The sequence below is a fragment of the Protopterus annectens genome, chromosome 4.part1 (genome assembly GCF_019279795.1).
Source record: "Protopterus annectens isolate FY-2018-M chromosome 4.part1, PAN1.0, whole genome shotgun sequence".
In the NCBI taxonomy this organism is placed as follows: domain Eukaryota; kingdom Metazoa; phylum Chordata; order Ceratodontiformes; family Protopteridae; genus Protopterus; species Protopterus annectens.
The window spans coordinates 187,541,883-187,564,488 of NC_056734.1; the positions used below are offsets into that span (position 1 = coordinate 187,541,883).

At 41.7% G+C, this 22,606-nt stretch overlaps 1 protein-coding gene across 3 annotated transcripts in view; it reads left to right on the forward strand.

Annotated features, from left to right (window-relative positions):
* Positions 1-22,606, forward strand: part of GOLIM4 (golgi integral membrane protein 4) — a 2,181,480-nt gene that overhangs the window by 1,530,692 nt on the left and 628,182 nt on the right. For all 3 annotated transcript variants that reach the window (XM_044070089.1, XM_044070090.1, XM_044070091.1), the window contains one exon: positions 15,655-16,005. In XM_044070089.1, the coding sequence (XP_043926024.1) occupies positions 15,655-16,005 (351 nt within the window). The remainder of the gene's footprint in view (positions 1-15,654; positions 16,006-22,606) is intronic.

Consider the following 22,606-nt stretch of genomic DNA (forward strand, 5'->3'; position numbering starts at 1 on the left):
AGAAGCTGACCAGCTGGGCACTTGGGTTTTTGGACAAATTATAAGGTTTTGGTGAGTAGGTCTAAGGGGTGTAAGGGGGTATATGGTTATAAGATATTTGATAATGCAGGGCAGCTAGTAGGTTGGAGTAATAATTTGTGGGCTGTGACGGTTTGGAGGAAGTCAAGTTGATTATGGAGTTCAAGCCAATTTAAAGAGTGTAGGGAGGTGCAGTGATGGGAGGAGGATTTTGCCTTGGTAGCGAATCTGGAGATTTTGTTGTAGCACACTTCCAGTTTGAAGGTGAGTGTGGAAGATAGATTGGTAAGCAGAGGAGTGCCATACAAAAGAGAAGGGAGGAGATATGTAGTGGCCAAAGTTTGTCTGGTGGAGGGAGTGAGGAAGTGGTTATTTCTGTAGAGTAGACCGAGTTTTATGTGGATTTTGTTGATGTTAAGATGGATGTGAGTATTGAATTTTAAGTGTTCGTCGATGGTGACCCCAGGAGTTTGGCAGAGGGAACGACTTCAATAATGGAATTGTTAAGGCTGTTAATTTGAAGTGAGTTTTTATCAATGGGAGTGGATTTTGAGGGAGTGAATAGAAGAATCTTAGTTTTGTTAGCGTTTAGTGAGAGGTGATTTTGGTGCATCCAGTTTTCAGTAGTTGAGAAGGCAGTTTGAGTTAGAGACTGAAGATCAGATAGGTTAGAGGTGCAGCAGATCAAAGTGGAATTGTCTGCGTATTGGACAATTTTGGTATTGGGTATGGCTTTGTAGAAATCGTTAATAAAGATGTTAAATAGCAAAGGGCCTGGTTTGGCACCTTGAGGTACTCGTGTAGGGGTGGGGAGGAAAATGGAGGAGGCCTGGCCCCATTTGACAGCTTGGGACTTGTCAGAAAGATAGCTGGAGAACCAGGAAAGAGTTTTTTTGGGAGATGTAGAGATTCAATAGATGATTTAATAGATGGGTGTGGGAGATGGTATTGAAAGCTTTAGATAAGTCTAGTAGAACAGCTGAAACTTTGTTACCAGAGTCTTGAGCTAGATTGACAGAATGTAAGAATGATAGAAGGGCTGTGTTGGTACTGTACAGGGCGGAAGCCATGCTGGGTAGGAGTGAGTAGCTGGTGTTCCGTAAGGAATGGCATGAGCTGCAGGTGTATGCATTTTTTAAGAAGTTTAGAGATTGGTGTGAAGATGGCTATAGGGCGGAAACTGGAAACATTATAGTTTTTACTACCCTTGTGGAGTGGTAGAATAAATGTAGAATGCCATAGTATGGGTACATAGGACTCAAGTAGTGATCTATTTATCAGGATGCAGATAGGGAGAGCAATATCGTCAGGCAATTTTTAAGGAGGAGGAAGAAATTTTGTCGGGGGCATTGGTGCAAGGTTTAAGTTTGGAGAGAAGCTTTTTTATAAGGTAGGTGGATACAGGTTTAAGTTCAAAAGTAGGGGGTGTAGGAGAGGAGGAGGAGGAAGCTTGAGCAGAGGGGGGGTGGAGGGTTATTGTTGGGGTAGGTCTTGATTAGATCAGCAATAGAAGAAGTGAAGAAGGTGTTGAATAGTTTGGCAATTTCTTGTTCAGATTTACTAGTATCAGGACATGGGTTGTTTTTTGTACCAGGCTTGAGGAGGGAACTAATAAAGCTCCAGTATTGTTTGGGTTTTTATGCATGATTTATTTGGAGTTTGATGTAGTAGGATTTTTTATCTTTAATGACTTGTTTTTTAGCTTGGTTTTACAGCTGTTTGTATTTAAGTAACAATACAGGCTGTTTATGTTGGAGATAGCTTTTCCAGGTTTTGTCTCTTTGTAAAACAACTTTTCTGGTTTCTTTGGTAAGCCATTCTTCCTCAACCTGTGGGTTTCGGATCCAACCTCTGATCTGACTCAACCGCTTTCAAAAGCTTAGGCTCTGAAGCTCGAGCTCCACCCTACCCATAATGCCCCACTCCTCCCTGGTTACCCCAGATTTCATTTGCCGCTCTTCGGAGATGGACCGTGGTCCATTGACTCAAGCTGCTGTGAGAGAGAAAAAAATTTTCTGCAGTTAGTAAGCTAAGTTGTTTTTTCTCTATTAGTGTAGCCTTTGTTACTGTTTTTTTTACCAAAAAAAAAGTAAAAAACTTCTAGTTTAGTTATTTCTTTTTTTCTGTATTTTTTTTTTTTTCGTCCGAAGTCTGAAAAACTTTAGGTTTCAAAAAATGCATTTTCTGTGGACACAAGATTCCCTTGTCTGATGCAAACAGGGAGTGTGTATATTGTCTCAGCCTGGCTCACCTCGAAGCTTCCTGTGCCATCTACGAGGGCTTCCATCAAAGACCTCTGGCCAACAGGAGAAACAAACTTATTTTGCAGATCCTTTTACCTCCTTCAGCCCCATTGGCAGGTTCTTTTTCTTCAGGGGCTTAACCCCATTCCAAAAAAGCACAGAGAGGACTGGAACATTTTCCAGGAAATCTGCTTCCTTGTTTTCAGATGATCCTCCAGCCAAGGCTTCTAAGGTGTTGGGTCCCATACCATTGGATCTGAGTAAGTCTGCCCAATCCTCTCCTCAGCCTTGAGCTACTTTGCCTTTGGAGCTCTCTCCACCTACCATAGGTTCGCCTTGTAAATAGAGATCTCTGAGGATCCTGTTCAGGCCACCTTCCCTTGCATCTTCTGTCAGGTCTTCCCTCAGCCTTTCGAAATCAGAAGTGGACAGACTGATGAGGCAGTTCCTTCAGATGCAGATCCAGATGGGGGTCTTACCAGCCCAGTCCCCTACTGAGACCATGGGCAGACAGTTACCATTTAGACCTTTAGCTTCTTCTCCAATCTGACCTGCTGCTTTTGAGCTCTTGAATCCAAATGCCCTGAGAGCTGAGGTGTTGGAGCTGACAGTGGATCTCACATCAACCCCGGCACCTTCCCTAACTTGATCAGTCCTGGCTGTGTGTCGGGGCAGAGTGACTCTCAGAGTCAAAGCCTTGATGTCAGCTCTGAGGGTTTACCTCGACTCTGAAGTTTTCTGAGCCATCACTTCCCCTCGGAGAGTCTGTGTTTGACAGCTTGGCCCTGGCTTCCCCCTCAGAGCAGAGGGTTAGGGGAGTTCGGGGCCTCCCTGTCCCAGTAGTTTTGGCTCCAGGAGGATGGTCTTCAGCTTCTCTGGCCCATTCTGCTTTCAAGGTGGTGGAGTGGGTCCTCTTCTTGCCCAGGAGATCCTTGGCTCCCACCCTTTCAGATAGTTTTCACCCCCTTGGAGTCTGTTTCTGAGCCCTCACACTGCCCCCCTCAGGACAGCCAGCCCAGCAAAGCTTGCAAGTACTTCCACCTTTGGAACCCTAAATCTCTTCTGATGTCTTCCCGGAACACCCCACTGAGGAGATCCCCCGGAAGAGAAGGTGCAACAAGAGGCATCTGGAATCCCCAGAGGAATCTGTCACAGAAGACACCGATTTTGAGAAAGGGGAAGGGTCCCCCAGATCTCCACCTGAGGATGTCTTCTTTAGAGTCATCTTGGAAATCCTGCACCAAAGAGGTGGGTGGTCTTCCCAAAACCCTACCTGGGAGGAAATGGTGTCTTTGGAGGATTTTGTGTCTGGCCCACATACATCTTGGGTGCTCCCCCTCCCCCCTTGCAGATGCACTTGTCAATTTGGTATCAAGCAGGGCTCGGAAGGATCCGGACGTAGTAGAACCTATAACCATGCATGCAGACAAAATCCTCACTTCTCCGCCTGACCGACTCCATTGGACTAAAGGAATCCTGGTAGATGCCATGGTTGTTGCAGCAGCCATCAAGAAGGAGCTGACCCAAGAAAGCTCCTCTGTCCATTCCCCCTAACCTGGAGTTTAGGGTTGTAAACATATTCGATAAGATAGTTTACGCCTCATCTACCTTCACATTACAAGCCTTAAACTACAGTCAATTTCCAATGCATCCATGAGGTTAATCTCCCATGCCAAAGAGGGTACCTCAAGGTCCGATGGTTCTGGCGTTGCCATTAGACTCCGTGCCTGGATGCAGCTGTGTGACTTTGCAGAATCTTTTAAGGCATCTTTCGTCAGTGCCCCTTTTGACAAATCGTGTTTGTTTCGGCCCACTGTTGGAGGCACACACTCCCGTAGCTAGAAAGATGGAAAGCCCCTGTTTGCCATCGGAATCCATTTTTCTATCCCCCAAAGATTCTTTTCCAGGAATTAGCGGGAGGCAACTGTAGTTCAGGAAATGTCTGGGTCCTTTTCAGCAGTTGTAGGGAGAATATTCCCCTATAGGGGGAAATGGTTACAATGGTAGGCGCTGCGCACGTGGTAGAGTGGGGTTCTGCAAAATCAAGGGTCTTGAGATTCCTTCTTGGACAGGCCCTTTCAGCACTCCTGAGAAGTTGTCCGGCTGTCCTTCTCTGGAGGCAGTTGGGGGCACTCATCCTTGCAACCAGAACCTGGGTAGCTATCTCAAAGGATTGGTGGATGCAAAGAATTGTATCCAGAGGATACTTCATTCCCTTTTAAAAACTCCCCAAACCATGAATTCTCTTCCAGACGTCCCACACAATCAAGTGGAAGCAGCAGAGTTGGACATTTCAAAGCTGCTACAAAAAAAGAGTCATCCAGAAAGTCCCATCAGATCAGGCATTTACTCAAGATTCTTTTTAATACCAAAAAAGACAGGGGACCTCAGGCCTGTCTTGGACTGACGTCCCTGAACAAGTTGGTAAAAAACACAAAGTTCAGGATGGTCTCGGTCCGATCTATTTTGAAAATAGATGACTGTATGTTCTCAGTGGACCTGAAGGATGCATAATACCACATCAAGATGGGCAGGCATTCCAGAGGGCATCTACATTTTAGGCTGGGAGCCACTCATTATCAGTTCAGAGAGCTTCCATTTAGTCTCACCACAACCCCTAGGGTGTTCACCAAATGCATGGCGGTAGTCGCAGCTCATCTCAGACTGCAAGGATTCTATGTTTTTCTGTACCTAGGTGACTGGCTCCTAATCGCACCAACCAGGCATCTATTCACCCAAGCTAGAGATGGGTCTATATTACAATGTGGAACACACAGGAGTCCGAACATTGTAATATCGAACCCAAATGTTCGAAATACGAAAATAGTGAAGCCACGGCACACCGATTTTTTTCCCAAGGAAAAAAATCACTGGGCAGTTTTCGGGGCTTTGCTATTTCCTCCACTGTGGTGCGATCTCGGAGTTGATATATTTAAGTAGGGTGGTGTGGGGGGGTGAAGCCCCACACATTAGTTCAAGTTTAAAGTGTAAGTTGGGTTTTTTTTGTACCGGAACAGCTATTTTTTTTCTCTGGGAAAAAAAAAATCGCTGTTCTGTGTTTTCGTAATTCTTGGGTTTCAGACTTCATAGTTCGATATTACATCATTCGAAATCCTGTGAGTTTGACAATGTAATATAGACCCACCAGAGACTTTCTGTTACAGCTAACTCCTACCTTGGACATAACTATCAACATGCAAAAGTCAGCTTCAGCCAGTTCAGAGCATATATTTCATAGGGGCTCGTTCGGATACGACCAAGACCTTGGCCTTCCTTACTCCGGACCGGATTTCAAACCTGAGACTACATGTCAGACAGATGTTGGCAATCCCAGTTCCTCCAGCCAAACTAGTACTCAGGGCCCTGAGTTCCATACCTGCCACCATAACTCTGTTACCAACAGTGCACCTACACATGAGAATTTTGCAGTGGACCTTGGCAGTCCAGTGGTCACTACTTCATCACCCTCTCAGCTATCCATTCAAACTATCATGAGTGTGCAAGGATTATCTCCTCTGTTGGCTTCACTTTCCAGAGGTTCTTCAATGATGCCTCTTTGTTTTTCCTCCGCCAAGCACCACATTGACCATGGACACCTCCTAGATGGGGTGGGGCATTTTCTGGGTCAGATGGTCCAAGGCACATGAATGTCACAGGAGACCAACCTGCATATCAAAGTCCTGGAAATGAGAGCTGCCTTTTTAGTATTGCAGACATTTTACAGCTTCCTTCCTTCAGGGACTATTGCAATAGAAGTGGACAGTATGTCAGTCATTTACTACATCAACAAACAAGGGGGACTAGATCCTACCCCCTGTGCCAAGAACCAGTGAGAATGTGACAATATGCTATCTCTACCATCCACTTTCTGATTGTAATGTACATTCCAGGGGAGTGCAACATTCTAGCGGATAGGCTCAGCAGAGCCTTACGGATGCCTCACGAATGGTCCCTGAATCAGTCAGCAGTGAATATGATCTTCCACAAATGGAGTCAACCTTGCTGCAATCTCTTCATATCCCCCTACAACAAGAAGTGCAACAGGTTCTTCTCCTTGATCCCCCCCCCCCCAGGGACGGTCACCCAGTGATGCTCAGGTCCATGCTTGGCCTCCTGTATTACTGTATGCCTTTCCTCCACTGCCCTTGATCCTCAAGTTTCTTCAGAAAGCTTCCAGGTTAAAGAGTAAAGTGATCCTCATTGCCTCCTTTTGGCCTTGGCAAATCTGGTTCACCTTCCTTTGGTCTCATCTAATTTGCTCTCAATGGATGCTTGAACCTCATCCAGATCTACTATCCCATCTATCAGGGCATATTTATCCCAATCTCCCTGGTCTGAAACTAACAGCATGGTTTCTGCAGTTTCAGTTATGGCTAGATCTACCAGGCTTTCATCTCCATTCTGAAACATTTTATTTATTTAACATTTTGTTTATTTAACATTTTCTAATCTCTCACAAATCTTCGACTAGAAGAATTTACAAGAGCAAATGGAAAATATTTTCTGCTTGGGCTAAACAGCAGAAATTAGATCATTTTACTGCTACTGTTGAAGCAGTTCTTTCTTGCTCATATTTTCTATGAGGGGGACAGTCATTCCACTATAAAAGTATAATTGACAGCCATTTCAAATTTTCATATTGGAGAAAATGCATCATCTTTGGCCTCTTCAAAGTTGTGCAAGGCTTTTCTTAGAGGGACTTTCCTTCTTTGTACTTCTGTCAAAGATCCAACAACTCCTTGGAATCTAACTAATCACCAAGAATGCCACAGTGCAAGCAGAAAATGATTGACTTCAACAATTCTAAGGGGATCCGGTATCTGTCTGCCTGGGGTGACATGATCGACACACCTCGATGCTTCACCAGAGATGGTCTGTATTTGTCACCCCTGGGATTCTGGATACTGGCTAAGGTGCTTGCCATCCCTATAGTGCCTTTTTTAGGCAATGTCCTGATGTCAAAAGTACCACCGTTACTGCTACAACCAAATGGAATCTGAGGATTATGCTACTCAACACTAGAAGTTTGAATTTCAGAATGCACTCACTCTAAACCCTCCTTAAAATGGTGAACATTGATGTCTGTGAAGTAACTGAAACCTCGTTCATGGCGCCAGAGAGCACCCCCACGCTACCAGGCTATAATTCATACCACACCTTTAGGCCCCAAAACCTGGACTGAAGCATTAAAGGCAGCGGTGTCTCCATATTCATAAAGGATATACACACCTCCAGACTAGTAGCCCAACACAGCACTTCAGAGGTACTCCAGGTACAACTAACACTGGGCAAGACAGCAATCCAGGTGGTTGCCTGCTATAGGTCCCCCACCGTGTCCCAAGACTCCCTCTCCACATTCCTAAATATCCTGGAAAATACCAAAGTGCAACCCAACACCCTAATACTGGGGGACTTTAATTACCCCTACATAAACTGGGAAAATTACTCAAGTACTAATTCACTTGCTCAACGATTCCTGGAATTCATAAATTCCAATACCCACTAGGGGTAACAACATCCTCAATCTGGTCTTAACCAACATGAGCAACTGCTGCTCTACACCTGAAATGAACTCCTCCCTGGTCACAAGGTAATCACTGTGGATATCCACCCCCCCCCCCCACCACCACCACCACCATAAAGGAAACCACTGTAAAAAATTCTCCAAAGCAAACTGTGGGCTCCTAAAAACTGAGCTGGCAAACTTTACAATGCCCATGCAGTTGGAAAATAGCTGCTCGACTGCTGAATCACACACCATTGCACTGTACAAACACATTCATAAGTGTATGGATAGAGCTATCCCAAACAGAACCAAAATGCTTACCTCTAAAAAAAGGAAGTCAATCTGGTGGTCCCCTACCATAAACAAATTCTACAACAGAAGGAAGAAACTGTTGCAGAAAAGGGTAAAGTCCCAAGACTGGAAAAAAATCCCTAGCTAGCCTTAGCAAAAAATGCGATAACGTCATCAAATCCTCTAAAGCTAGGTATGAAAACAAAACAGTAGCAAATACTAAAGACAACCACAAGGCATTCTATAGTTATGTCAAGAATCTTCAGGGGAAGACTCGGGTCTGCTTTGAGCTACAGCGCAATGGCAACACGCATATCGTCAAGCAGAGCTCCTCTCTGGCCCTCTTCAAAAGAAATCTTGATGTGTGGATGGGAAATAGAAAATTCACCCCAGGAATCACCTCAGCTGCCCTGCTAGATAGAGGCAATGGGAACTAACATCTGTTGACATGATACTAGAGATTCTCATTAGCTAGGATTACATAGGGCCCAGGGCCATTAGCCTAGTACACACCTATGAACCTGTGTGTTCCAACAAATTCCATTTATTTCTATGTAATTTGCTCCATCACTTTTCTAAAGATCCTTCTCCCTATTATTTTATCTCTTTAATACTTTGGTTATAGTTGGTTTAGATTTTGATTTCCATTTTCTAGTAATTGCTTTTTTGGCATTCAAGAATATTTTCCTTAGTTACAGCTATTTGCTGCCTCAATATGTCTGATACAGTACTCTTTAGGATAGTTTTAAAATCTGCAAACTCATTATACTCCCAAAAAAACGTTTTCCAAGTTACGTCTGTCTTTGCTGTCACACCGCTAGCATTGGCTATGTACCTAAGGGAAATTTCTGTGATGCCTGCTTGAGTTATAACAATAGCTGTGCAAACACTTCCAAGCAAAAATCCTAAATCTCATGGACATTTTTGCACACTTAGGAGCCATGCACATGTCCTTGCATTGTTTCTTTGTAAATTGCTTTTACAGTCTCTCTTCCCAATCTTTTCTATTTTCCTTGGATTGATTCTTATAGTTGTCATGCAGTATTTTATATGCCCTACTAATTATCATTTTTTAACAGCAGCTTCTGTTCTAGACTCCCTTGTCCTATTTCTTCCTGTACTCGTGATTTCAATCCCTGATAGGGAAGGCAGTGAACAACCTGCAGTCCAAACTTCTGCTTGGCCTTATCCCACTTTATTACCTTTCAATTTCTAGTTATTTGCTCCCAATGTCTTGGTTCCTTTGCCATTTTCTGGTAAATTCCAACCCCTCTTTCCTTTTTATTGTAACCCTACTTACAGTTATCCTATTGGCAAAACTTCCTTTCTCCATTCCAGTGTTGACTTAGTTCTTATAAAACTTTTTGTAACTTTATGAATGTAACATTCTGTATGGTTGTTATTATTCTCCTTCAGGAGCTGCATCTAAATTCCTTTGTCTGCATTAATTTTATACCCCTGAAAGGCTTGACACTGTCTCAAATGTTCTACAGCACTAAGGTGTCCTTTTCTAGATTTAACAAGTGCAGAATAATGTCATCTGCAAATATAAAGCCAACTTTTCCTGATTACTATACCAATTATGTCTTTGAATTTCTGAGTCCCTTATTTTCTTTGCTAGTGGATCTAAATGTGAAGTAAATAAAAAAGGGGAACGAGGATATGCCTGTGTGGTTCCTCCCTTCAGACACAGCCTATCTGAGAGGAATCCTCCAATTTTCATTCTTGCTTTCTATGCTGCATATGTCTTCTTAATTTGCCCTATTATTCAGGAAAGCAGATGCTTCAGTTACCGTACTGATAAAATCCCGGTGTCCTATATGGAATGCTTTTTTCTGTGTATCAAGATCCACCAACAAGAGTGGTATTTTCTTACATTCTGCTTCTTCCTGGATCATCATTGCTCTATTAATGTTGCATATGTTTGCTTCCCCTCCACAAAAACACATCGATCCACATTAGTCAATTTTGGCAACACATTTGCCATTCCCTTAGCTGGCATAGATATAAACACTTTATAACCATGGTTTCAAATTGAAATGGGTCTATATGAAACTGGGTCTGATGGGTCTTTACCCTCTTTGGATAATACAGCCACCACGGCTTTCTTTCAAGGTGCTAGTGCTTCACTTCCTTTTAAAATACTATTAAATACTATTAAACAAAACTTTAAAGATCTTTATCCCTTTCTTCCCTTTAATTTCCAAACTTCCACAGTAATACCATCTGTTCCTGGAGACTTCCGTGTAGAATGATTATATATCACCATTTATATCTCATCTCCTCCTATCTTATCTGGTAGTTGTTGAATTTCATCTCTGACCTTGTCATAATTAAGTCTTCCACACATCTTTCCATTTATTCTTTTTCTTGGTTTCCACATTCATCAGCTTTATATGAATTTTCTCTAATACCTCCATGGAATCTCATTAGCGGACCGGACTTCCGCTGTGGCGACCCCTAACCGGGAAAAGCTGAAAGACACAAACAAACAAACCTCCATGGAATCTCTGGTAACATTTCTTATCATAGACTCCCTATGTTTGTCAATAACCCGGTCTTTTTTCTGTTGCCTTAGTCATTGAGCTGAAAGTGTTGATGCTTTGGAATTATCAAAAATAGTTTCCTGGAAATCTTTATAAACTCAAACATATTATCCAAATACTCCCTTATTTTCTCTTTAGCACTGTGCAATTGCTCCTCTTCTTGCTTTGCGAGCTTCACCTTATTCTGCAATAATGTAACCTTTGTCAGCCCCATCTAAATAGTTCCTATTATTTCTTAAACATATTTCCTCCTCTTTTTATTTGTCCTATTTTTAAATTCCATGTTCATTTTATCCCACTCACTAGAAATCCATTTTGAAGAAATTGTTGTCTTCTCTAGTAACTTTTAAATAATTTCCTCTATCCATTCCTTTAATTCCTCTCTTTTTAGCTATGTCAGAAAACACCATTTTACTTCATTACACACTGTTTTTATTTTGTTTTTTTTATCTGTGCATGATCTGAAGGTATGGGATATAGAATCTCTTCAGTTAAATGCACGCAGTCTTATGAAATATAATTTCTGTCCAGTCTAGTCCAGTTATTGTACCTTTGGAAATAATATGTAAGTTATGTCCTACTTCCTATTATTGAATTCACATCTTCCATAATAAATGTTTTCATAGATTTTTTCAGAAATCTACCCTCTTATATTATATTTTCCCTTCTAGGTCCCTCTGACACATCCTCACTTTTGCAAATCAAGTTCTAGTCTCCCACCTATAAATAATATTCCCTGATGATTATTTCTTCCAAATTTTTCTTAAAGACCATAGTAGCAGTTTTTGGTAGAATATAAATACCTGCCAGCATAATAAGGCCCTGGTGATTTTTGTTGCTTTTTGGTAAGGTGTGGAGTCAAGAAATGTACTAGAAGCAGCAACTTGGTCATCTTTACATATGTTTATCATGCTCTATAAGCTAATTTCCTTCTCTAGATCCATACCAGGCCTTGCTAGGACTATTAATAGTAAAGTCAGAAAAACCTCCGAACCGATAAAGGAACCAATGTAGCAAATAGCAAAATAGTGAAGAAAAAGGCAAACTGGTTCCTGGTCTTGAGTTTTAATATTTTGGTCTGAGGAAGCGGATGTAATCCGTGAAAGCACTTACCTTGTTGTGTTGCTATTAAAGAGTGCTGTGTTGGGACCAGTTTGCCTTTTTCTTGCTATGACTATTCTCCAGGAATCTGATCCATTCTCTCCTCCCTTAATCTCTAAGCTCTGATATTTGTCCCAGACAGCTTAGGCTACTGCAACAGTGATCTAATGAGTGAACATAGTACAATTATGTAAGTAAACCAACCATTACAGTGGAAGTTTAGTTAGCACGTTGCTGCAGTAGTGTCACTCTCTCTCAATCCACCTACTTATGCAAATTTTTTCCCTATTTATGCTATTTGTATGTCAGGGTAGGAGATTTTATTAGTGTGGATGCCATTTAGTAGGTCTCTAGCCTACTTCTTCGTAGGTAAGAAAATGCTAAAGTTGTGCCCCCCCCTTAGCCTCAGATTTTCTCCTGCCTCCCTCATGCAGAGCAGAGGCTAGGGCACATGGAAGGTGCCCTGAAGTTTCAGAGGATGAATGACTAGTCAGATCCTTGGCAGGATGTCCCAGATATATTAGGCTACTGCAGCAGTGATCTATTTAAACATCTACTGTTATGTTATGTGTACTTACACACCTGTACTTTCCTCAGGTACACTTAGGAAGTAGTAGTCAAGGGACATGGAGGGTGTCTTGTAGCAGCTATATGTTGATAGTTTGTCTTATTTGGGGTAAGTTGGAGTTCACTAAGTTCATTTTGTTGGTCTGTGAAAATTTTTCTAGAACTGATGTGATCCTTGTTAAATATACAAACACCATGCATTGTAGATGTGAAACCCAAGCATGGAGAGAGTGCAATCTTTACACTGAAACAAAGTCTTAACTGCACAAACATGTATATGTTCAAATTGCAGGAGAGCCCCAAGATCAGTCAAAACATATGACACTGAGAAGAGCCTCCCTGATACAGTCCCTTTATGGCTACTTTGATATCTGCTATGTTAATATGTCCATTTGTTAGACTGAGTAAAAAGGCACTATGGGAGTAGAAAGGATTTTTGCCAGTACACAGAAGCCTTGGAACAAGAGGTGCAGGCCATTCTTGTTGAAGCAAGTTGGACTGTTAATCATCTCATCCCATGCTGATGCATACTGAACCCCCCAGAATGACACTAACTACTATGCCAGTTTTTTTTCCGTTGTATATAGGAATCATTCTAAGTGAAGGAAAGATTCCCATTAGAGCAGTGACTCTCTGTATAACCCTCAGGATTATGTGCCTTAAGTCATTCGCACCCATGTGAACTACTACTAGATCATGGTCATATTTACCTGATAGGAGGGACTTTAGAGCCCTTGTGATGTCATGGATCCTGGCATCAGAAAGGCTGACAAGTGTAACCCTATCTTTGTCCACTCTTGTGAGTACGGCATTGGTGTGCTTGACATTAGAGTCACCAGTTACTAAAATGTTACTCTTATTATTCATGGAGTTTGTGGTATTAGACAGTTTGTGGTCTACCCCTTGATGACCCTTTACTATGTGTGAGCATGATGCTGATGTGGTGGTGGTGGATGTCTGCTGACACCTGGGATGCTTTGGTAGCAACTATTTTACATAAGTCAGTTTAGTGTGGTTATTATGAGATGTCAGTGGTAGTATGTGATGTTCACAGGCTGCCTTATTGGGTGAGAAGGGCAGCGCGTATTGTGAGTGAAGACAGTGATTTTATGCAAGAATGTCAGGTTTTAAAATCAATGTTTTTGCATAGAGGTTACCCCGTTGCTTTATTGGATGATTTAGTACATGAAGTTCACTTAAAGAGATTAAATAGTACATATCAACCCTTGTTGCGGTCTAAACAAATACCAGTTGTTGAAGTTGACACTTTAGTGAGCATAGATAACCTTCCGAAAGGTGGGTATGAATCTGAAACACAGGTGGTCCCCAGTTTGATAACTACACACAACCTGTGTAGCAGTTTGTGCTTGGAGATTATCAAGAAGAACTGGGGTCTACTTGGTACCAACTACAATATTTGTGTTAAGTTGGGTAGTGGTCCAAGTGTAACATTCAGGAGGGTTAATAACCTTAAAAATTTACTTGAACGTCAACCAAGGGTACCTCCAAATATCACTGGCATGTTTAAATGCCAAGATTGTAATTATTGTAAATTTGTGGACAATTTGTATTCATTAATGGTAAATGGTTACCATATTAAATTTAAAGCTAAGTTCAACTGTAATACTAGAATGGTTGTATATGTGGCAAAGTGCCAAAGGTGTCCCGCATTTTATGTGGGTAAGACAGAGCGTAAACTCCGTGAAAGGATGTATGAACATCAATATGCCATTAGCAGAATGAAATTAGATAATGCATTGGCTAAACATATCCAAAAGTACAGCGACCATAGCTTTAAATTTTCAGTTATTGATCAGGTTAACCAAGCTAAAAGAGGGGGCCCAACACCATTGCAATTGGAAGAACTTGAATTAGAATGGCAAACTAAGCTTAATGCCTGTAATTACCCAGGTCTCAATGAAAATTGTTCAATTGGTAGTGTATTAAAACTTAAGAGCTTGAAACGTTAATGTTGCCCATATTTTAATACTTTCACTTACCGTGTATGATTCTTAAGGGGTTTATTAATGCTGTTCATATATGGCTATTGTTTTATATAGATATTTATGCTTGTATTAGCCATTGGTTTGCCACTTTTAGCAATTTCATAGAATATGTTACATTATTTATGTTTAGTATACTGTAATGGTTTAAATTGTACACACATTTATACATGTGGATGTGCATTTGTTCTTAGGTAGTGCATTTTGGAGTTTTAGTTTGAATATAATCACAGCGATGTGATTGATATATGTCTTTATCTTTGAGTCTGTATTGTCATGTGTCTATACCTTTAAGTAAAAGAAAGGCGGGTTTTATTTGAAAGTTTAATTGATGTGATTATATAAACTTGAGCAGTTAATATTATTAAGTTTTCTGATGAAGTGTGTTCATGGAGCACACAAAAAGCGCTTCAAATAAATAAGAGTTTGTTTTTACATATACGCAAGTTTGTGCTTTTGTTTTTTCGCACTGTGACCGTTCATACATTTCAAACTGTAGAGTACAAGAGGCAGCTCGCTAACAGCTCTTTGCCTTAATCCTCTCTGTTTACTGCCAGTAGGCAATACTAGTAGATGTTCAAACAAGTTCACCGTTGCAATACCATTTCTCTCCCTTTGTCCATTTTGGAGGCATCCTATGGCTTGCTCAGGTTTCTGTGGTACTTCCATCATTCCTAAAGCTCTTGCTACTCCCTGGCTCACCTTTTTTGACTAGGATCCCTTAAGAGGACAAGACTTTTGTGGCAGGTTTCCTAGCTGGCCCTCTGGGGCAGGTCATGGTGGAATCCCTGACTGCTAGAGAGTTCTGGACCACCCTCTGGGTAAAAGTAAATACTAAACATGGCAGTGACTGGCAACCACCTTTACATCAGGATCATGCGGACATCCCAAGTAGAGTCAAACTGGCCATGGGGGGGGGTGTGTGGAGGGGTGCTTAGATTTTGAAGGCTGGTTGGATATCAGGAATCTGCCTGCAGTAGAGGTCCAGTCCTCTTGTGATAACTGCAACAGCGATCCCACTTGAACTCCTGTTATTATGGTAAGTTCCTTACACAGGTGTATATTATTGGCATATGGTGAAAGATATTGTTCATGCATTTTACTGGCTTCTCAAATTATATCATTTCAGTTTCTTATTGCATGTATCTGCTACATCGAATTATTTCAGTATGAGAGATGCTGTTGTAGGTATTTTCCCTTGATTCGTCCCTCAAAACAGGCTTGACTTAGTGGTCAGAGTGCTTGAAAAAAAATGTAGCTTTTCCTCTTGTAGACAGACTCTTAATTTCTTGATCTCACAGGTGAAGTACATAAATCAAACATAAGGAGAAGAGAGAATTACTAGCCTGCTCTAAATTGCATAAAATTGTACATTTCAGATTCCTGATCAAAAAGTGGAAGTTGATCATAAAGCTGAATTGCAGCAGGAGCACGAAGACAAAAATAATGCAGTTGAAGAACAGCAAGAAGTGCAGAATGTGCACATAGTAAACAAATTTGATCACAATGCATGGCAGAAAGAAGCAGACGGTCATGAACAGCATAACCAGCCAGTGGTGGAATATGAGCAGAGGAAGGAGATGCAGGAAGAGGAGATGGAACAGGCTGGGCAACCTGAGCAATTAGAGGAGGAACCAGACCAGGTTCAAGAAGAGCTGGAGCATCAGCAGGACCAAGATGAAAAGAGGCACATCCAGGAGGACTCAAACAAACTGGCAGAGCAGCAAAAGGTATGACCCTGTTTCCTTTTGTAAAGCAGAGAACTGTTGCATTGTCACTTTTCCTCATCAGTATGATCTGTTTGCAATGCTGTATAATGCTTTGTGCATACCTGTTTTTGTTTGCGTATCTCTTGTTTTATGCCTTGTATGGTAATAGAATGGAGCACTAAACTTTACTGTATAAATTGACTGAACTCCCTGTACTACTTCAAGACGAACATGAAGACAGACAAGAGTACACATTTCAATTTGCTGCATGGCAATCATCTGAATTTTGGAAAGAATACAGTCTTTCCCATAACCTCACCCCCCCCCCCCGTCCACCCCTAAATATTTAGTATTCCATTATTTCAGACCTTCTAGTAAAGGAAACATTCATTTTGCAGAAAAACTAAATATTTCCTTCATTTCAATAATATATGACCATGAAGTTAGAAATTTTAAGTTAGAGGGAGTAGAGTACACAAAGCACATGGTTACTTGTAAAAATTCAGACACATTTTCCAAATTTTTTTTCCTCAGAATATCTTGATTCATTAAGTTGTGATCCAGGCAGCTGATTCTGTAGGGTTTACTGCTCCTTTGCAGTAATCTTGGTTTGCTCAGTGAGTAGGATTATCACATCCCAGAAGGAGACTCTCTGGTCTGGGTCTTGGCTAGAGTACCTTTCTTGTGGAGTCTGAATGTCCTCCATGTGTTTGTGTGGCTGTTTCTTCAAATACTCTAGTTTTCATCCACATTCCAAAATTGTATAATAGGTGGATTGATGATTCTAAATCTTCTGTAGTGTGTGTGTGTATGTGTGTTACAGAAGAAAGGCCTAGCAATTTACTTCCATTCCTTGCTTGCCTAGTAAACTCTGTGTATTGTGTTTGCTGTTCATGGGGTCACTGTAGAAGTTGGCTGCAACTCAATAGCACTGATGGACTGGTAGTTTTACCCATGGCAAAATGTGAACTTTGAATACATTTGTTTAGAGTAATGGTGTTTTATATTGGCGGTAAACTGTGAAGCCTACTGTAAGAAGTTAATTTTATTTAGGTTTAACAAGGAAGGTGTACACCTCTCACTTATGGAATCCATCTCATGTAGTCAGGATGAATACAGTTTTTAGCAGCATTTTTTAAAAACATTTGTCAATGTTCAGTTTTGTAATATCTCCAAAGGTTTAGAACTCCGTACACTGGTTGCTGTCTAGGCTTTTGTCACAAAAATATACCAAAAGTGGTAATACCATAAAAAAATCTAATTGTCTTAAGCTGACCATTGCCTTGATTTTAAATCACAAAATAAAATTCCTACAGTTGTTCATAGTCTTCCTAAGAACTACAAGTTATTACAGATTACATTTGTAACGGAGTCATTTTGCAGCCTTCCTTGTCATTCTTTCGTAAATGGGAGTTGGCATCCAACAAAGTCTGACCATCTCTGGTACATCATGTTGGTGGCAAGCTAAACAGATATGAAGAGGTGTTCTCATTTCTGCTACTTAACTTCAGACATTTCTGATGTCTTAACAAGTTAGTTAAACAGAGATGGATATCTCTTAAATATTCTTTCGTATACACTTTCTAAGCATAATGGCTGTCTCCTTGGGAAGATCATAGAGTACGTTACAAAATGACTTACTGGGTCAATAGGAACCTCTGTTAAGTTCCAGTAATTCTATAGGTAATACTATAGGGGATTATGGCCACAAACAAGCATGAACATGTTGTTAATTTGTCTGAGAAATAGCTGTTAAGAAATTAATCTCAAGTGAAGACTGGCAGGTTAATTTCTTGAATTTGTTTTGAGAACAGATAAATGAATGTTCATAATTTGCTTTGCAGTACTGACTCTTGGGATTGCTGATAGGCATCCCATCTTCCAGAGTTCTTCATCCATGTCTGTCCAGGCTCTGTGGACTGTGTCCGACTTGAGGATCCAGACTGTGGTAGTATAAAGGCACTATGGCTGGTGCTGATATTTGTGTATTTATTTGTTTGTTTATCATTTGTTGACAGATTTAACTCCACTATGTTAGTGGCCTTTTTTCATGGAAGACCAGAGGTACAGTATCTGTGTTTCTAGGGGATATTTAACCAGGGCTGTGAGATCTATTGCATACACCTGAGCTACCACCAACTTAAGCAGATTGGACCTTGGTTTAATGTCTCATCTGAAAGATGACACCCTCAGGAGTGCAGCTTCCCCTAATGCTGCATGCAGTGAGAATAGAACCCAAAGCCTTCTGGTCTTGCATCACCAAAGGCAAGTGTGCTACCTGTTGCACCACTGACACTGCTTCTGATTGTTCTTTCAGCAGTTTTTTATGAGAAGCTCATGTCTCTCCTTGTGTCAGCAATCCTTCAGGTTGGTCTGATTCCAGATAAGTACCCCACCAGGGGGAAACAAATCCTTATATTTTCTACTATTGGTGTTGAAATATTTTGAGTGGTGGTAATTATAAAGGTTTGATGCCAATGTTAAAAATTGTTTTAAGTGCAGGAAACCTGTACAGCACATAAATTATTTGTAGAATATTTGTTCAGTTGTCTGTTTCCTGTTTTGCCTCGGTTGAGAGCACAATATGCCCATTGTCCTCATTGTGCTTGTTTAACCAAGAGTAATAAAGGACAGGGTGGAGTACCTCCAGGAATACTTATCACTGAAGAAATATGCAATTGGTCATGATCTATCATGTCATCCACTGGCTGTTACTCTAACCTCTTATTGAAGAAAAAGATGTACTGAGAGAAATACCTAAGGAAAAAGAGAATCCTTTTGGAGAACAGCACCATACTAAAGTCTGACAGCTTCCATAGTTTTAAAGACCTATATCAGAGAGATGCCATCATACCTCCCCCACCATATTTGGCATCTCTTCCTGCCAAGGCCTCTGGGAGCTGCTACTCCATCAGGCATGAGCATGTCCTTAAGTTAAAGTAACTTTGGTATCGGTCAGTTCCAAGGCCTCTTTGCAGGGGAGGCATCTCCACACTATTTGTCTTGCAGGAGGTTGAAGAAGACTGGATAAAGGCCTGTGGCATCCACTCACATTCCAAGACCTGTAAGCAGGCCATATTCCCAAAGCTTAGGTCCGAGTCACCCAAGCCCAAATGTACACCAGTCAGCTTGAGATGAGTGGACATACTTATCTCAGGATCTCTTCTAAGTTGGATCTAGATTCTATGGATTTCTTAAAATCAAGGCAGCCAACCTTGGAAGTACATTTAATGTCAAATGTGTCATCTGCAAAAAATAAATAAATAAATAAATAATAATTGAGGTTTCCTTCTAGAAAAAAATGTTTATCTGAGACTCCGTGATGGATGACACTGAGAACACAATATTGTGTGCATCACAACCTGGAGAGGACACATTTGGGAATGCCCTTCGTAGGGTGAAGCACTTTTAATGATGACCTTTAAATGAGAGGCCAAGGAATTATCTTAGGCAAAAGTCGTGTATAGGAATTATTTGATATTGCCAGGGCCCAAACTGCTGGTCATTTCTTCAGTTCTAGAAGTCCTGGATGATTCATTTAACAGTGCCCCTACATGTCCCAACACCCAGCACCACCGCACCCTCGGAAGCCATACCACTTTTACTGGACCAGTAACTCCCACAAGAACAAATATTATAACTTTGTTTCTGAGCCAGTGGTGGAGCCCATGAACTTCATTCATAGGTTCATAGGTACATAGGTTCATACTAGGCTATCTGCCCGAGGGCATTTACAAGCCTAGCCCATAGTTTTGTGGCTTACGCCACCCCTTTAGTATGGGGAACTATACCCATTATCCAGTAAAGCATACAGTGTGGCTGCACTGCGGAATCCTGATGTCAGTGACAGGGGAAGCAAAGTAAACAACTGCTTTTGGAGAAAGGGCTATACTTCAGCTTCCCTGGCCATTGTGGCTGTTAACTGCCTATCTCACATGCTAAAACTTCAAGAATATCTCCTTAGTAAGCTAAGATAGAGACAGAGGAGAAAGAAGACAAGACAAGTTCCCTGTTTAAAATCCGCCTCTGGGCGGTTTTTTCTGGCTATACTACTCAGTCAAGCACCTCGTGGTCCTGCAGAGTGGTCCTAGCTACAGAGAACTCAGAAAAGCGACTACTTTCTAGATTTAAGTATCTTTGCTGTTTTTTTGCTTGGAATAGCTTCTCTAGCTTACCCTTAACAAGCTTAAACTGTTTTTTTAGCTGTTTGCTGCATTATTTTAAAATCTGCACTTAAAGTTACTTTTTTGTTGAATTTGATTGAAAGTTTGTTTGTTTGTTTGTTTAATTTAACTGTTGAGGCTGCCCACTAAAGTGTGCTAGCCTGTGTAACTGATTTATCACTGTTTCTGCATTTTCTGTGTGTTTGTATCAAAAAAACAAAAAAATAATCCTTGTTTTCCCGCCTCTCCTCGACTAGTTTAGACCAGTTTACAGGCATTGCTGTATTCTGGGCTGTGGTGTAGTTCCTGTGTTGTCCATTACCTTACTTGGATAGAAGGAAGTTTCTTTGCTCACCAGTGGGAGTGGGGAGCCTTGAGCAGCTTACCTGTCCCTGTAGGAAGTGACCTCAGCACAAGAGCTGTAGTAATTGGTTGTTTTGGACCATTTCTAGCTCTTTTGTAGTTCCCTGTTTAAAATCCGCCTTTGGACATAGCGCCGGTTAAACAAGGTTAAACTTCTTCTGGCTCCGCCAAGTCTGCTCTTCAAATTTTCCCTTAAGGAAGCTCTACTCTTAGTATAATCAGACTACTCGCTATATTATAAGCCTAGCACTTGTTCTCAAAACTTCTCTACTAAGTAAGCACTCTCGTACTAAGTAAGCACTACATCCACCTACCACCCCTGTGAATATCCACTTCCCTTAAAGGCACAACACTCCCTTATACTGTTCTAGCATGTCGAGTGGTAGATTGCTGGCATCCTCACCAGTTCAACTGGTTAATCTGGGTATCTTGAAACAATGCTACAATTGTCTCATGTACACAGACAACCCTCTCCTCCTCCCAACAAACACAAATACATGTGAGAGATGCAACTATATAGCCAAACTGGAGGCTGAACTCTCTCAACTCAGGGCTGGCATGACTAGACAGGAGGAGATGGTAACCACACACACACAACAAACCCAGTCCCACATAGACCTACCACAACTGCAAACCAAACACATAAAAACACAAAGACATACTCGGAGGCTGTAATAAAAAACTTACCAAAACAACAGAGGCTCCCAAAGCAGACATCCAAAAATCCACCACCTCAAAACAAAACACATGCAACACATACTTCAATAAATCAGTGTGTCAACCAGTCACAGCCCTTAAGGCCAAACACCATGCCTGATGCACTAGTAATAGGTGACTCTATAGTCAGACACATTGTTGTCCCGCTTACCAGGCTGAACAAGGAGAGGGTGACTGTGAGCTGCCTATCGGGAGCTAGGATCCGCCACATAACACACGCACTCAGGTCACTCCAAAGCAAGTACAAATATGACTCCATCATTGTCCATGCTGGTGTGAATGACCTGAGACGTACCTCCCTGGACTACATGAAAAGAGACATAGAGGAGCTCTCTGATTACGTAGCCCAGGCTGTTATGACCCTGACCCTGAGCAGCATCTTGCCCTCACCAAGAATGATGCCACAATACAAAGACAAGATGATCAGCTTTAATAATTGGCTCAAGTACTGGTGTCATTCTAAGGGGATCCAATGTCTGTCTGCCTGGGATGACATGTTGGACAAGCCACGCTGCTTCGCAAGGGACGGCTTGCACCTGTCACCACTGGGCTTCCGGATATTGGCCAAGGCTCTTGCCACCCCCATAGTGCCTTTTTTAGGCAAGGCTCAAAAGACAAACCCACCTCCTTAGAAAACAAAAATGAAAAAAAACTAAGGGTAATGCTGCTCAACGCCAGAAGTCTAAATCTCAAGATGCAGGCACTCTGCACTCCTCAGTATGGAGAACATCGACGTCTGTGCAGTAACTGAAACCTGGTTCAAGGCTCCTGAGAGCACCCCAGCACTACCAGGCTATACCTGGTATCATGCTTTTTGGCCCCAAAACCCGGGCCGAACCAAAAAGGGAGGGGGAGTGTCTGTATTCATCAAGGACACGCACACCTCCAGGTTAGTAGCAACACATGAAGCATCAGAGACCATACAGGTGCAACTAACCATAGGCAAAACTGCTATACAACTGGTAGCATGTTACAGACCACCCTCCCAATCTCAGGAACCCCACTCAGCCTTCCTGAAGACATTGGAGGATATGAATGTATCACAAAATACCATCATACTGGGAGACTTCAACTACCCAAACATAGCTTGGGTACATTATTCTAGCCCTAACACCCTAGCCCAAAGGTTCCTGGAATTCATAAATTCAAATGCACTGGAACAACTAGTCACCTCTCCCACTAGGGGAGATAATATACTAGACCTGATCATCACAAACATGGGGACAAAATGCTCCACACCGGAGGTATACCCCTCACTAGTGAGATCTGACCAAAAACTAATCACCCTGGATATACATATCCCGCCTCCACCCCCAGCACAAAATACCATAGTGAAAAACTTCTCAAAAGCAGACTTCACTCTTCTTAAGACTGAGATG